At 50.7% G+C, this 17128-nt stretch overlaps 1 protein-coding gene across 1 annotated transcript in view; it reads left to right on the top strand.

The window, feature by feature from the left end:
- MEFV (MEFV innate immunity regulator, pyrin) overlaps positions 1-17128 on the top strand; it is a 23344-nt gene extending 6216 nt beyond the window's left edge. The window contains 11 exon segments of the mRNA XM_003778553.4: positions 1691-2030; positions 3536-3766; positions 3769-4167; positions 8289-8638; positions 9070-9165; positions 10821-11051; positions 11520-11542; positions 13486-13601; positions 13787-13819; positions 14181-14213; positions 14379-17128. Coding sequence (XP_003778601.3) covers positions 1754-2030; positions 3536-3766; positions 3769-4167; positions 8289-8638; positions 9070-9165; positions 10821-11051; positions 11520-11542; positions 13486-13601; positions 13787-13819; positions 14181-14213; positions 14379-14932 — 2343 coding nt within the window. The 5' untranslated portion in view covers positions 1691-1753 and the 3' untranslated portion in view covers positions 14933-17128.

Below are 17128 nucleotides of genomic sequence, written 5' to 3'. Positions count from 1 at the left end.
GCAGGAGACGATGTTGTGAAGTGGTTTGATGTTTGGATCTTGGATCTAGGCAAGTCACTAAGCTACAGATTCTCGGCTGCACAGGGGGATGATAAACGCAGCTCTGCAGGGTGCTGCAGAGATTCTAGGAGGTAGTGTTTATAAAGCTAGCGGAGGCTGGTGCAGAGGAAGTGCTGGTGAAGGGTAAATTGCATTATTAACAAAAGTTCTGGCCAGGCACAGTGGCTCACACCTGTAATCCCAGCACTTTGGGAGGCTAAAGCGAGTGGATCGCTTGAGATCAGGAGTTCAAGACCAGCCTGCGCAACATAGTGAGACCCTGTCTCTATAAAAAATACAAAAATTGGCCGGATGTGGTGGAATGCACCTGTAGTCTCAGCTACTTGGGAGGCTGAGGTTGGAGGGTTGCTCAAGCCCAGGAGGCAGAAGTTGCAGTGAGCCAAGATCCCACCACTGCACTCCAGCCTGAGTGACTGAGCAAGACCCTATCTAATAATAAAAAATAAAAATTAGGGTATGCAACGGTCAGAAGTAGGTAAGTGAGAAGTCAGTTCACCCTACATGTAATTTTTCATTTATTTATTTTTTTTGAGACAAAGTCCCGCTCTGTTGCCCAAGCTGGAGTACAATGGCACAATCTCGGCTCGCTGCAACATCTGCCTCCCAGGTTCAAGTGATTCTCCTGCCTCAGCCTCCTGAGTAGCTGGGAGTACAGGCGCGTGCCACCATGCCTGGCTAATTTTTGTATTTTTAGTAGAGATGGGGTTTTACCGTGTTGGCCAGGCTGGTCTTGAACTCCCAACCTCAGGTGATCCACCCACCTCGGCCTCCCAAAGTGCTGGGATTACAGGCGTGAGCCACTGTGCCCTGCCCCCAACATGTAACTTCTGTTAGCTTCAAAGCCACCTCTGGGGCCCTGCACCAGATATGAGCTGAAGGACACCCGTGCCTTTTCACCCCTGTAGCTCCAGCATCCTGGCACACTGTCTAGAATGTTCAATGAATGTGCACGGAAGAGCATTCTGGCTCCAGGGAGCGAGGACTGAGTCAGCTCTGGGAACAGATGAGTCAGGCTGGTGGTCTAGGCATTGCTTTTCAAGCCCTTCATGTGGCTGGAAGAACCAGACAACTGGAACCAGATCAACAGGGGTGTTGGCGTGGCAAGAGTTATCTCCTGGCAGTGCCCTTCTGGCCTCACTTGCCTTCTTGGGCCAGGAAAGGCAAAGCTCACAGGACTGTATTCACTGCCCACCCCTTCCCCCGTCCTGTGCCATTGGCTCTGGAGGGTCGGTGAAACCCCGAGTCTGGAGGAGAACAGTTGACCAGCAGGGCGGGCCCTCAGCATAGTCCTCTCTGTTCCCACTCACCCGCTCTGCCAGCCCCAGATCCTGGCAGGAAGGGAGATTGGAGGGGGTGTCTGGAATCCAATCCCAGACCTTCCCTTGCAGACTTGCCCATCTGTCTGTGGTCTAGTGTGGAGGTGAGGTCCGGGGTTTGGGAGGGGTGTGGGGGCACATGTCTGCCAAGGCATTGAGCCCTCCCAGCTGGAGAATCCTCTGAACCTGTAAGAAGAGAACACAGCCGGCATGGACACACCCTTACCCTTAGTCTCAGTTCCCACCAAGACACAGAGCAGCATTTCTTGTGCCTTTTCCGCTATTTCACAACCTGCCTTTTCTTGCTCACCAAGGACAAAGGCTTCTTCTCCTGCCAGAAGCCAGATAGCCGGCTCCAGCCTCTCCTGCTCAGCACCATGGCTAAGACCCCTAGTGACCATCTGCTGTCCACCCTGGAGGAGCTGGTGCCCTATGACTTTGAGAAGTTCAAGTTCAAGCTGCAGAACACCAGTGTGGAGAAGGAGCACTCCAGGATCCCCCGGAGCCAGATCCAGAGAGCCAGGCCGGTGAAGATGGCCACTCTGCTGGTCACCTACTACGGGGAAGAGTACGCCGTGCAGCTGACCCTGCAGGTCCTGCGGGCCATCAACCAGCGCCTGCTGGCCGAGGAGCTCCACAGGGCAGCCATTCAGGGTAAGCGGGCCCAGGCCTCCTCCTCACCCAGTGCTGAGTGCTGGCTGCTTTGTGGGAAAGGGGACCAGGAGCTCAGAGCAGCTCACTCTGACTTGGGGGTTGGGAGTCTCAGGTCTACCAAGATCCAGATGACTTTAGTTCAGGAACGTCCCTTCCTTCACTCTGGCCTTTGGAACTGGGTTAGTAAACTTCCTTAAGGCTCCTAATGGGTTTTTTAAGAAGCAGGTCAGGGTCAGGAAAGGCAGGAGCTGGAGCACCTGTTCTTTGAGACTTCTTCACTTCATTTATGATTAATACTCATGTCAGACAAACATCTCTAGGTTAGCAAAAAGGGATTGCTATGCAATCATATGAACGGGGTTGGTATAGAATCTTCTCAGTGCTGTTCACCATGTTGGCCAGGCTGGTCTCGAACTCCTGACCTCAAGTGATCCTCCTGCCTCAGCCTCCCAAAGTGGTGGGATTTCAGACATGGGCCACCATGCCCGGCTTATTTTTATTTTTAAAACGTATAATCTGGGTTTTGCTGACCTGTGTAAGATCTTATTTGAAACAGTTGTCCTGCTTAAAACGTTTGAAAAGTACTATTTGAGAAATATAGGCTAGGCATGGTGGCTCACACATAATCTCAGCACTTTGGGAGGCTAAGGTGGGTGGATTGCTAGAGCTCAGGAGTTCGAGACCAGCCTGGGCAACATGGTGAAACCCTGTCTCTACCAAAAATACAAAAAAATGAGCCAGGCGTGGTAGCACACACCTGTATTTTCAGCTATTGAAAAAACAGAAAACAGGCTGAGGTGAGAGGATCACTTGAGCCTGGGAGGCAGAGGTTGCAGTGAGCCGAGATCACATCAGGGCAACAGAGCAAGATCCTGGCTCAAAAAATAAAATAAGAGAGAGAGAAATATATAGCAACATCAAGCATGTTCTTACTGAATGGTAATTGACTGCCATTGTCTAGGAAGTCCTGAACTTTTGTTTTTGAGATGGAGTCTCGCTCTGTCACTCAGGCTGGAGTGCAGTGGCCCGATCTCAGCTCACTGCAACCTCCACATCCCGGGCTCAAGCGATTCTCATGCCTCAGCCTCCGGAGTAGCTGGGACTACAGGTGCGCATCACCGTGTCTGGCTAAGTTTCTTATTTTTAGTAGGAACGGGGTTTTGCCATGTTGGCCAGGCTGGTCTCGAACTCCTGACCTCAAATGATCCTCCCACCTTGGTCTCCCGAGAAGCTGGGATTACAGGCATGCGCCACCACGCTCAGCTTATTTTTGTATTTTTAGTGGAGACGGGGTTTCACCCTGTTGGTCTTGAACTCCTGATCTCAGGTGATCCGCCTCGGCCTTCCAGAGTGCCGGGAAAACAGGCATGAGCCACCGCGCCTGGCCCGTTTTTTTCCTCAGTTTCTAAACTTTAATATTCGAGGGGATTCTCTCTCCTCTCCCCTGAACCTTGGGCGCTAAAAGTGGGACAGCTTCATGACTTTGCATCTGGTTGTCCTTCCAGAATATTCCACACAAGAAAATGGCACAGACGATTCCGCAGCGTCCAGCTCCCTGGGGGAGAATAAGCCCAGGAGCCTGAAGACTCCAGACCAACCCGAGGGGAAGGAGGGGAAGGGCCCTCGGCCGTTCGGGGACGGGGCTGCCAGCCTGCGGTGCAGCCAGCCCGAGGCCGGGAGGGGGCTGTCGAGGAAGCCCCTGAGCAAACGCAGAGAGAAGGCCTCGGAGGGCCTGGACGCCAGGGCAAGCCTCGGACTCGGAGCCCGGCCCTGCCCGGCGGGAGAAGCCCCGGCCCCTGCAGGGCGCCAGAGGCGGACCAGGCCGAGGTCCGGCTGCGCAGGAACGCCAGCTCCGCGGGGAGGCTACAGGGGCTGGCAGGGGGCGCGCCGGGGCGGAAGGAGTGCAGGCCCTTCAAAGTGTACCTGCCCTCGGGAAGGACGCGGCCTAGAAGCCTTGAGTTCACCATTTCTACAGGGGAGAAGGCGCCCTCAAATCCAGAAATTCTCCTGACTCTAGAGGAAACGACAGCTGCGAATCTGGACTCGGCAACAGAACCCCGGGCAAGGCCCACTCTGGATGGAGGGGCATCTGCGGACCTGGAGGAAGGCCCTGGGAATCCAGAACATTCGGTCACCGGTAAATTGTGTTCTTTCCTACTTTATATCGGCTACAGAGAAAGAATGGCTGGCCGGGCACGATAGCTCATGCCTGTAATCTCAGCGCTTTGGGAGGCCAGGGCGGGAGGATTGCTGGAGGCCAAGACTTTGAGACCAGCCTGGTGAATGTAGTGAGACCCCCGCCATCTCTATAAATAAAATTAAAAAAATAAAAACCCAAAGGTTGGGCAGGGCGTGGTAGCTCTCGCCTGTAATCCCAGAGCTTTGAGAGGCCTGCACGGGAGGCTCTCTTGACCCCAGGAGTTCCATACTAGCCTAGGCAACACAGTGAGACCCCATCTCTACAAAATACAATAGTGGCACGCGCCTGTAGTCCCAGCTGCTCGGGTTCACTTGAGCAGGCGGAGTTCCAGGCTATAGTGAGCTGAGATCATGCCACTGCACACCAGCCTGAGCAACGTAGCCAGACTCCACTTCTACAAAACTAAAAAAAAAAATTAGCTGGGTATGGTGGCATACGCCTGTAATTCTAGCCACTCAAGAAGCTGAAGCAGGAGGATTGCTTGAGCCAGGGAGTTCCAGGCTGCAGTGAGCTGAGGTTGTGCCACTGCACTCCGGCCTGGGCAACACAGCAAGACCCTGTCTCTTAAACATTTTGGGAAAAAAAAAAAAAGAAAGACAGAATGTCCAATTGAAAAAGGCAATCAGGTGTTATTCAGTGGCCAAAGAATGGAGAAGGGAAGTTCACCTCTGCAGGCGTCTGCTTGCCAGGGACGGGAGGCAGGGGGATTTTAGAGTCCAGGGAGGGGATGGGAGATAGGTAAGCAGGCCCAGGGCAGGGTTCCATACATGCAGGCGCTGTCCCCAGCGTGCTTCTTCCTACATCGCATGGACACAAAACCCTGGCCATCTTCTTTTAGGGGAGGGGCCTTTAGCCTTATAACGATGTGTAAATGATCTAAAGGTAACTGGAAGTCACCTGTTCCAGTTTGCACTGGTTTTGCTCTGATCTTAACTTCCTCTGGTTTTTGGCAAGGGATCAGGAGGCTCCAGGCCATCTGGATTTTTTTAAGCAGCTGTCCCTATAGGTAAAGAGACTAAAGAAAAACTGTAAAAGAAAAATGCCACCAGTTTAGAGGGGACTGAGGTTGTCCAGGTGACAATTCCATGCTCGTGGTGGGGGCAGCATTCAGAAACACACTTTCCTTTATTTATTTATTTTTTTGAGACAGAGTCTCAGTCTGTCTCCCATGCTGCAGTAGTGTGAGCACAGTGTACAGCAGCCTCAACCTCCTAGGCTCAAGCAATCCTCCCACCTCAGCCTTCCGAGTAGCTGAGACTATAGGTGCTCACCACCATACCTAGTTAATTTTTTTTTTTTTTTTTTTTTTGTATTTTTTGTAGTGACGAGGGCTCTCTATGTTGCCCAGGCTGGTTTTGAACTCCTGGGCTCAAGCGATCCCCCTGCCTTAGCCTCTAAAAGTGCTAGGATTACAGGTGTGAGCCACTATACCCAGCCTATGGAACACACTTTCCAATGCAGTGTTGGCTGGAGAGGAGAAATCACAGCACTCAAGGAGGAGAAATAGAATTGGGGGTCCAGGCCGGGTGCGATGGCTCACACCTGTAATCCCAATACTTTGGGAGGCCAATGGGGGCGGATCACCTGAGGTCAGGAGTTCAAGACCAGCCTGCCAACATGGTGAAACCCCATCTCTACTAAAAATACTAAATTTGCTGGGCGTGGTGGCGGGTGTCCATAATCCCAGCTACTCAGGAGGCTGAGGCAGGAGAATTGCTTGAACCGAGGAGGCAGAGGTTGCAGTGAGCCAAGATCATGCCACTGCACTCCAGCCTGGGTGACAAGAGCAAAACTGTCTCAAAAAAAAAAAAAAAAAAGATTTGGGAGTCCAGGGACCCCTGAGACCTGGGAGGGGACAGGATGTGGTATGCAGCATTAGTCTTCAAATCCAGAAGTCCCTGGGTCTTCTAGTGAGAAAGGACCCTGGGATCTGGAAAACCTAGCATCCTTAGGAATACTGACCTGAAAAGTACTAAAGTACTTCCCCCCTAATTTTCTTTTATCCCCACTGTATTTTATTTATTTTTATTTATTTTTTTTTAGATATGGGGTCTCGCTATGTTGCCCAGGCTGGTCTCGAATTCCTGATCTCAAACAATCCTCCCATCTTTGCCTCCCAAACTGCTGGGATTACAGGTGTGCGCCACTGCACCAGGTCCCCACTGTATTTATATCATTGGGATTCCTGGGTGTCTCCTGGGGCCACTTTGTTAATCTGATGCAGGCTTAGACCCTGAAAAATGCATATATGCACAGCTTCACAAATGTCACATCAAATTTCAGGTAGTTCTTGGACACTCTGAAGTCCATCTTTAGAATCCAAGGGGTTTGTGGACACCAGGTAGAAAATCTGGGGAAGATAGGTTAAAAATACTCCCTCTCACAATAACCTCACAGCAATGCATCATCATGGGGTTGAGTCTACCATTTGCCTTTCTCTGAGCAGAAAGGAAAGCCTATTGGCTAAAGCCCTAACTATCTACTGCTGAGGTAGTCATTAAAATTATATTTGGTTGTGAATAATCGAAACACCCAAATAACAGTAACCTCAACAGAAAAGAAGTTTGTGCCTCCTTCACATAAATGATACACAGGTGGTCCTAGGCAGATCCGTGGGCTAGGACCCTGGGGTCCTGCTGTTGCTCTGTTCCACCAAGTTTGTCCTCAAGCTTGTGCTCTCAGAAGGTGATGTCCTCATGCCAGGCAGCAAGATGGAGGAACAGAGGGGAATAGTATCCCTCGGAGAAAGCTCTAGAAGTTTCTAGAAGCTGCTTGTGACACCTCCATTTACATCCCTTTGGTCATATTATGGTCAAATAGCCACACCTAACTGCAAAGGAGGCTGAGAAATGCAGGGCACTTGGGGGGCAATGGGAGGCAGGGAAACAGTCATGTGGACAATTAATTCTATCACAAGAGGAGGAGGAAGAATAATTTCTGGTGGCTACTAGCAGTCTCATTTACAGATGTGCTGTGAATTTCTGGGACACTGTGAGGTGGGAGGAGGTAGCAGGGGCTAAAGGATTGAGTGTGTTTCTATTTCTTTTTTTTTTTTTTTTTTGAGATGGAGTCTCTCTTGGTCACCCAGACTGGAGTGCAGTGGCACGATCTCAGCGCACTGCAAACTCCGCCTCCCAGGTTCAAGCAATTCTCCTGCCTCAGCCTCCCGAGTAGCTGGGACTACAGGTGCCCACCACCATGCCCGGCTAATTTTTGTATTTTTAGTAGAGACGGGGTTTAACCATTTTGGCCAGGCTGGTCTACTCTGTTGCCCAGGCTGGAGTGCAGTGGTGCAGCATCAACCTCCTAGGTTCAAGCAATCCTCCTGTCTCAGCCTCCCAAGTAGCTGGGATTAGAGATGTGCACCACCACACCTGGCTAATTTTTAAATTTTTTGTAGAGGTGGGCTCTTGCCATGTTGCCCAAGCTGGTCTCAAACTCCTGAGCTTACGCCGTCCTCCCACCTTGGCCTCCCAAAACACTGGGATTATAGGCATGAGCCACCACCCAGCGCCTTCTTTGCTTTCATTTAATGGTTATTGAACTCAGATGTGAGCAGTGGTCTATTTATTCCTTCATTCAATACTCATTTTCCAAATGTTTACCATTTGCCAGGTACTCTGCTAGGGGCTGGGATCCAGCTAGGAGCAAGGCACACAAGTCACCATCCCCTGGGAGCCTCCACTCATGTTATGGGCAGCCAGGGATGGGTTCAAGTGGCAAAGGAACACTGGTCAGAATGTCTCTTTCCTTGGCATCACCTGCTAGATCTATGTCTGTGCAGGAGGAATAGCACAAGGCCATGGGTCTTTCTTTAGGATAAATGCCCAAGAATTCCAAGTCTCAGGAATGTCTGAGGTCTGGCCCTTAGCTCTCAGGCCCAGTGGCCTGTTTGCTGCCCCACTGGATGGAAGTCAGGGGAGGACAAGCTAGGAAGTGGGCAGAGTCTGAGAACTCGCACATCTCAGGCAAGGGCTGTCTCTGCTGTGCTTTGTGATACCTCTGTGTAAGCAACTTGGGTTTGCCATTCAGGGGATTTTTCCACTGCATGTCCCCAGGAAGGCCACCAGACACGGCTGCGAGTCCCCGTTGCCACGCCCAGGAAGGAGACCCAGTTGGCGGTACCTGTGTGCGTGATTCCTGCAGCTGCCCCGAGGCAGTTTCTGGGCACCCCCAGGCCTCAGGCAGCCGCTCACCTGGCTGCCCCCGGTGCCAGGACTCCCATGAAAGGAAGAGCACGGGAAGCCTAAGCCCCCAGCCCCTGCCACAGTGTAAGCGCCACATGAAGCAGGTCCACCTGCTCTTCTGCGAGGATCACGGTGAGCCCATCTGCCTCATCTGCAGTCTGAGTCAGGAGCACCAAGGCCACTGGGTGCGCCCCATTGAGGAGGCTGCCCTGGGACACAAGGTAGGCACTCCCTGCCTGTGGGCTCTTCTCTGCCAGGCACTTGGACACACTGGGCCTTACTTCATTTTCCCAACAACTCTGGGATGTTGGTGCATTAACCAGCATTCTTGGGCTGGAAATGGCAAGAATACCATATAAACCAGTCCAGCAAAGAGGGGAGTTACAGGTTTATGTTGTTCAGAGATCCAGGGGGAGCTGGCTTCAGGTATGGCTGAATCCAGAGGCTCAGAGGAAGTGCCTCTCAGCTCTTCTGCCTTTGGCGATGCAGCCATTCCTCCCTCCTCTTTCCTGAGCACCCCTCCCCATGCTGCTGGCAGCAGCACCCTCAGCCTTGCTACCAGAAGGAGCAAGGCTGTTCCCCTCCAGAGTTGGCACCAGCTAAAGATGGCAGGAGCCAAATTCAAGCTTTTCAACAAGTGCTGTTTTTCCAGAAGCAAATTCAGAAGCAGCTGGAGCATGTGAAGAAGCTGAGAAAAGCAGGGGAGGAACAGCGATCCTATGGGGAGGAGAAGGCAGTGAGCTTTCTGGTAAGGCCAGAGGTGGCCGGTGGCCCATCCGTCCCTGGGAGGAGGGTGGGAAGAGTGAGCAGGGGTCCCCGAGATTCTGCTGTGGTTCACAGGGCAGCAGGGATGGCCACCTCCTCTCAGGGGGCAGAGGGTAACCAGCAGCCAAGGGTGAGCTCATCCCTGTAGAGGTAGACCACCCCCAGCAGGCAGGGGTCACCTCTGAGATCCTGTCATGCTTTCTCATACTCACCAGAAGATAGTATAGAGCAACCTATGCCAGTGACTATCACAGAAAGATGGGATTGAGGAAAGGGGAGGAGAATGCCACTTTTTTTTTTTTGTGACAGAGTCTCACTCTGTCACCCAGGTTGTAGTGCAGTGGTGTGATCTTGGCTAACTGCAACCTCTGCCTCCCGGGTTCAAGCGATTCTCCTGCCTCAGCCTCCTGAGTAGTTGGGATTATAGGTGAGTGCCACCATGCCCGGCTAACTTTTGTATTTTTAGTAGAGATGGGGTTTCACCATGTTGGTCAGGCTGTCCTCGAACTCCTGAACTCGTGATTCGCCCGCCTTGCCCTCCCAAAGTACTGGGATTACAGATGTGAGCCACTGCGTCCGGCCAAGAACACTTTTAACTTTAAAATCTACTCTGTGTTTTTTTGTTTTGTTTCCAAGATGGAGTGTCGCTCTGTCACCCAGGCTGGAGTACAGAGGTTGGCTCGCTCCAACCTCCACCTCCCAGGTTCAAGCAATTCTCCTGCCTCAGCCTCCTTAGTGGCTGGAATTACAGGCACCCGCCACCGCGCCTGGCTAATTTTTGTATTTTTAGTAGAGACAAGATTTCACCGTGTTGGCCAGGCTGGTCTCAAACTCCTGACCTCAGGTGATCCACCTGCCTTGGCCTCCCAAAGTGCTGGGATTACAGGTGTGAGCCATTATGCCTGGGCTGGTTTTTTGTTTTTTAGGGTTTTTGTTTTTTTTTTTTTTTTTTTGAGATGGAATCTCTCCATCGTCCAGGCTGGGGTGCAGTGGTGCAATCTCGGCTCACTGCAAACCTTCGCCTCCCCAGTTTAAGCAATTCTCCTGCCTCAGCCTCCCGAGTTGCTGGGACTATAGGCACATGCCACCACTCCTGGCTAATTTTTGTATTTTTAGTAAAGACAGAGTTTCCCCATGTTGGCCAGGCTGGTCTCGAACTCCTGACCTCAGGTGATCTGCCCAACTCGGTCTCCCAAAGTGCTGGGATTACAGACATGAGCCATTGCACCCAGCCCAAATTTCCCCATTTTATAAAACAACATTTATATTGGATTAGGGACCCACCCAACTCCAGTAGGACCACATCTTAACTAATTACATCTGCAAGAACTCTGTCTCCAAATAAGATCACATTCTGAGTACTGGGGGTTAGGGCTTCAACATGTAAATTTTGGAAGGGACACAGTTAAACCTTAACACCAGGTTTAAGGACATTTTCCCAGAGCTAGCCCCAGCCATGCTCAGTCTGTTCTGCAAGGTTCCAGACAATATCGCCTCCTGCTCTGGAATCTAGGCCTTGAAGAGGCAGCATAAGCCCACCTCTTATCCACCTCCAGGAGGTGGGCTTCTGGGGGTTCCTGGACATACACGTCCACCCACAGCACAGACCCCCATACCTCCCTGTCCTCTGCTCCCCAGAAACAAACTGAAGCACTGAAGCAGCGGGTGCAGAGGAAGCTGGAGCAGGTGTACCACTTCCTGGAGCAGCAAGAGCATTTCTTTGTGGCCTCGCTGGAGGACGTGGGCCAGATGGTTGGGCAGATCAGGAAGGCATATGACACCCGCGTATCCCAGGACATCGCCCTGCTCGACGCACTGATTGGGGAGCTGGAGGCCAAGGAGTGCCAGTCAGAATGGGAGCTTCTGCAGGTGGGTGTGCCTGGGCCCGGCTTTCTTGGGTCCCCTGTGCCTATCAGGATGCCTCAGGCTCCCAGCTCTGCCATCAGCTGTGCTGGAACAAGTGGGTGAAGCCCCTAAGGCCTAGGATAGGACTTGGTCTTGGTGACCCACAATGCCTCTTGTGCCCAGACCCCTTTGATGAGGTCTCTCAGGAGCCCAGGGTGGCCCAGTATCCAGGGGATCCCTGCCATTTCCCAGAAGGTATCAGCAGGGCTTGAGGGCCGTTCCATTGCAGGCCTCGCCACCTGGGATGCCTGAATTCCCGTGGTTAGAATTAGAATTGAAGAAAGGTGCTCCACTTCCACTGACACCCTAGGGCAGGGAGCCCTGATAAGTGCAGTGAGGAGCTAAAAGTCCAGGAGCCCAGGAGTAGAGGCCAGGAATCAGCACAGCCACTAGGAGCCTGGTAACCGACCGTTTCCTTCTTTTCTCTCCTAGGACATTGGAGACATCTTGCACAGGTACAGCGAGGTCCTGTGGTGTACCCTGGGGTGTCTTGCAGGAAGCATTTTGGGGGAGACAGTCCCAGAAGGGACCTGGGAGGGAGATGTTCCCAACCCCGGGGTCTGTGATTCCAGACTCCTCCTTTTTTCTGCAGCTTCCCAAAGCCTCTCTGGATTTGCGTAGGGAAAAGGGCATCTGGTCAGCAGGGAGGCTGACCAGGTGTGGAGCTGCAGACTGGGAAGGGTGAATTCAGCCCATCCTGCTGAAACAAGATGGAGGCTCCCTAAGAAACCTTCCAAGTGCATTGTGACCCGTGCAATTCACCTGATGAAAACTGCCCCTTCAGGCCTACTGGTGGCCTTGGGAAGCTTGTTTGGAGTGGAGCTGGGCTAAGCCCAGCAGGAAGGGGAGGGAAGGGACAGGAAGAGGCTAAGCCTTAAAATCACCTGGGAACTTTATAAAATCCCGGTGTCCTTTTGTGTCTGGCTTCTTCACTTAGCATAATGTTTTCAGGCTTCATCCATGTTGTAACGTGTATCAGAATTTATTTTCTTTTTATGGCTGAATAGTAGTCCATTGTGTGTTCATACTACATTTTGTTTATCCATTCATGGACATTGGGACTTTTCTAACTTTTGGTTTGTGAATAACGTTGCTATGAACATGGGTGTACAAATATCTGCTTGAGACCCTGCTTTCAGTTATTTTGGGTGCATACCCAGAAGTGGAACTGCGGCACCATGTGGTCATTCTGTGTTTAATTTTTTTTGAGGAACCACCATCTTAATTCCCACAGGGGCTGCATCGCTTCACATTCCCACCAGCAGTAGACAGGGGCTCCAGTTTCTCCACATCTTTGCCATCACTTATTTTCTTCTGTTTCTCTCTCTTTTTTTTTTTTTTTTTTTTTTTGGAGATAGCGTCTTGCTCTGTCATCCAGGCTGGAGTGCAGTGGCGCGATCTTGGCTCACTACAATGTCCGCCTCCCAGGTTCAAGGGATTCTCCTACCTCAGCCTCCCTAGTGGCTGGGACTACAGGAGTGCGCCACCACGCCCAGCTAAATTTTTTGGTAGAGACAGGGTTTCACCATATTAGCCAGGCTGGTCTCAAACTCCTGACCTCAAGTGATCCACCCGCCTTGGCCTCCCAAAGCGCTGGGAGTACAGGCGTGAACCACCACGCCCGGCCGTTTATCTTTCCTTCCTTCCCTCCCTCCTTCCCTCCCTTCCTTCCTTTCTTCCTTCTTTTCTTTCTTTTCTTCCTGAGACAAGGTCTCACTCCCATCACTAAGGCTGGAGAGCAGTGGCACAGTCACAGCTCACTGCAGGCTCAACTTCCTGGGCTCAGGTGATTCTCCTACCTCAGCATCCTGAGTAGCTGGGACTACAGGCATGTGCTACCACTTCCGGCTACTTTTTTGTATTTTTAATAGAGACAGGGTTTCGCCATGTTGCCCAGGCTGGACTTGAACTCCTGGGCTCAAGCGATCCCGCTGCCCCGGCCTCCCAAAGTGCTAGGAATACATGCATGAGCCACCATACCTGGTCTATTTTTTCCTGTTGCTGTTTTTATAATAGCCATCCTAATGGATGTGAAGGGATATTTTGTTGTGTGTGTGTTTTTTTTTCATTAATTATCATTTTTATTTCAATAGAAAGGGGTGTATAATCAATTTGACATAGTTAATTCTAGTAGATAATATCAATGTCATTTTAAGTCCATTCCGAAAACTCCTTGTGGTTTTGATATCCATGTCTTTAAAGCACCCCAGTACTTGACAGTCTGTGGCCAAAGTTGAGGACCAGCATTTAGACCTCTGAATCCAGGGAAGACTTTTCTTTGTGTAGCTCAGGCTGGGCTAGGTGTGCCCTGTGGAGAATGTAGTTCATTTCCAGCTCACAGGTACTTGGGCCACCCTCTCGCTCCAGCCTTCTCTGGTCAACAGTCTTTTGTCTCTAGGGCTAAGACAGTGCCTGTCCCTGAACAGTGGACCACTCCTGAAGAGGTGAAACAAAAGATCCAACTCCTCCACCAGAAGTTAGAGTTTGTGGAGAAGAGTGCAAAGTACTTCTCAGGTAGAAGGGCTTGGGAGAAGATTGGAGGTGCATGCTCACTTCCTCCCTAAGATCCACATAGCCCAGAGCCCCTCACTTCCTCCTCTTCCCCTGGTCTTGCTGACCTGCCTTCTGCCTCTCCTCCATCTGTCCCTGGCTGAGGGACCTAACTCCAGCTTCTCTCTGCTCCCTTTCCCACATTTTAGAAAGCCTGCATTCAGAAATGGAAATGTTCAATGGTGAGTCCAGCGGTAATGGTGTGTGCTGGCCTGGGGTTGTTGCAGTGTTCCCTTGTGCTGTTGACTTGAGGGGCCCTATTTAGAAGACAAAAAAAAAAAAAAAACACCTGGAGCAAAGGCAGGAGAAAGGTCATGGCAGGCCCCCCAGGCTCTGTGTGTGACTCATTGGCTGAGTTGACTCATTAGACCACAGTCCCCAACATGGCCTGGGTTCCTGGGAGGAACGGGATTATACCCAACATAGCATGCAGGGCCCTAAGCAGGGGGTTCCTTGTCTTTTCTTGTTGTCGTGACAGTGTAATTTAGCCCCTCTTAATGCTAATGCTCAGGACTTTTTTCCCTATCTGATTTTTCTCCGTAGTTCCAGAGCTGATTGGCGCTCAGGCATATGCCGGTAAGTGCCCAGATCAAGGCAAGTGGCCCTGGCCTGCCGGATCCCTGTGCTCTCCCCCACCATGTTCCAGAAGAACTACCCTGTCCCTGTTTCCTGCAGGTGGGGAGAACCCTGTAGGGATGTTGCCCATGGACCCCTACCTAGGTATTCAAATTTTCTTTGCAGTTAATGTGACTCTGGATGCAGAAACCGCTTACCCCAACCTCATCTTCTCTGATGATCTGAAGAGTGTTAGACTTGGAAACAAGCGGGAGAGGCTGCCTAATGGCCCGCAAAGATTTGACAGCTGCATCGTTGTTCTGGGCTCTCCGAGCTTCCTCTCTGGCCGCCATTACTGGGAGGTGGAGGTCAGAGACAAAACAACATGGATCCTGGGAGCCTGCAAGGCATCCATAAGCAGGAAAGGGAACATGACTCTGTCGCCAGAGAATGGCTACTGGGTGGTGATAATGATGAAGGAAAATGAGTACCAGGCGTCCAGCGTTCCCCCGACCCGCCTGCTAATAAAGGAGCCTCCCAAGCGTGTGGGCATCTTCGTGGACTACAGAGTTGGAAGCATCTCCTTTTACAACGTGACAGCCAGATCCCACATGTATACATTCACAAGCTGCTCTTTCTCTGGGCCCCTTCAACCTATCTTTGGCCCTGGGACACGTGATGGAGGGAAGAACACAGCTCCTCTGACTATCTGTCCAGTGGGTGGTCAGGGACCTGACTGAATGCCCGACAGTGGATCTCTCTTCCTGCGTCTGGCCTTGTATCTTGCATTCACACACTCAATAGTCACAGAATGCCGACTAGGTGCTAGCTGCTGTGGGAAATGCAAAAATAACAAAATAGTTACTGTGCCCAAGGAGCCTACCCGATTATAGCAGAGGTAAGGTAGGAACGAACATGTTAGTAAATCCGGGTGAAGACATGTACTGATGACACACCATGGATTTCAGAGGAGGAAGTACGGGGTCATTGCATAATCTGCCCCTGGTGAGTGACACTCTCAGATGCTCCTGAACAGAAGATTTGGCCCTCATTTTCCCTCAGAACCCCACGGCAAGGATATGTCCCCTTGTTCTTTCTGCTTCTGTCTTGAGGATATGGGAAGCCTAGAGAAACACAAGCAGACTGGATTGGGGTAGAAGTATTTGTGTGCCTGGACTAATGAACTATGATTTTTTTTTTTGAGATGGAATCTTGCTCTGTGGCCCAGGCTGGAGTGCAGTGGCACAATCTCAGCTCACTGCAACCTCCACCTCCCAGGTTCAAGCGATTCTCCTGCCTTAGCCTCCTGAGTAGCTGGGATTACAGGCGCATGCCACCACACCAGGCTAGTTTTCTTGTATTTTTAGTAGAGACGAGGGTTTCACCATGTTAGCCAGGCTGGTCTCGAACTCCTGACCTCAGGTGATCCACCCGCCTCAACCTCCCAAAGTGCTGGGATTACAGGCATGAGCCACCGTGCCTGCCTATGATTCTTTTTTTTTTTTTTTTTTTTGAGACAAAGTTTTGCTCTTGTCACCCAGGCTGGAGTGCAGTGATGCAATCTTGGCTCACTGCACCCTCCGCCTCCCGGGTTCAAGAGATTCTCCTGCCTCAGCCTCCCAAGTAGCTGGGATTACAGGCGCCCGCCACCATGCCCAGCTAATTTTTTGCAGTTTTAGTAGACATGAGGTTTCATCATGTTGGCCAGGCTGGTCTCAAACTCCTGACCTCAGGTGATCCACCCACCTCAGCCTCCCAAAGTGCAGGGATTACAGGTATGAGCCACCATGCCTGGCCATGATTCTTAAGAGAATTGACTGGGCCTCATGAATAAAAAAATTAGAAAATCTGGTCATTTGCATTTGTCACTCAATCACTGTGGAATCCCATTTTCCAACTGCATTTCATGAAGCAGATGGGACTATTGTGTGGAAAAACATTTGGCATGTATTCCAAGTGTCAGATTATTCTGTCTTGGTTTGTATGGGAAAATCTGTGGGTTGTGGAATATTAGGTTCTACTTCACACACATCCCGCGCATTTGTCCTTCATTTAAAGAGATGTAAAGGGGCCAGGCATGGTGACTCACATCTGTAATCTCAGCATTTTGGAAGGCAAAAGCGGGTAGATCGCCTGAGCTCAGGGATTGAGACCAGCTGGGCAATGTGGTGAAAACCCGTCTCTACAAAAAATACAAAAATTAGTCATAGGGATGGGGTTGGGAGGATGGCTTGAGCCCAGGAGATCGAGGCTGCAGCAGTGAACTGAGACTGCACCACGGCAATCCAGCCTGGGCAACAGAGTGAGTCCCCGTCTCCAAAAAAAGGTGGATGTAAGAAGAAAAAAATCAAATGAAGATTAAATTCCAAACTCCTATGCCAACTCCTCTGTCTCCACTACTAGAGTGTAGATTGGACTCAGATACTCCATGGCTATGATGAGAGCAGGTAAAGTTGCTGTGCTTTCCTCCACGAGTTTTATTCTATAAGAGTAATCCACATCCCAGGACAGTTCATGTGACCTACGGCTTAGCTGTTCTCTGCGGTGGGTAATGTCTTCTTCCCAATTCTGCCTTGTTATAAGCTTTTCATGAATATCTTTGTGTATATTTTCTACCACCTCACCATATACATACTTTTTCTCCTGTGTTATTCCTAAAATGGTTCCTGAATGTGAAATATCTGATAATGCTTGCCACGGGTTGCCATACCATCCTTTGCAAAGATTTTAAAAATATTTCATGCCCAAAGCAATGACTGCCATTTAAAATGTTTTTGCTGATTTAGTGGGGATGTAATGAGGCCTTACTTCTGTTTTATTTCATTACCTGTTAATGAGGCTGTGAATTTTTCCATGTGAATTTCTGCTTTTTGCTTCTTTCTATGGAAATTGTACAGTTCCTTTGAATACTTGCTATTTGGAATCTACATATTGAA

This window comes from Pongo abelii, chromosome 18 (genome assembly GCF_028885655.2).
Source record: "Pongo abelii isolate AG06213 chromosome 18, NHGRI_mPonAbe1-v2.0_pri, whole genome shotgun sequence".
Taxonomy (NCBI): Eukaryota; Metazoa; Chordata; class Mammalia; order Primates; family Hominidae; genus Pongo; species Pongo abelii.
This window is presented reverse-complemented; position numbering and strand designations above follow the sequence as displayed.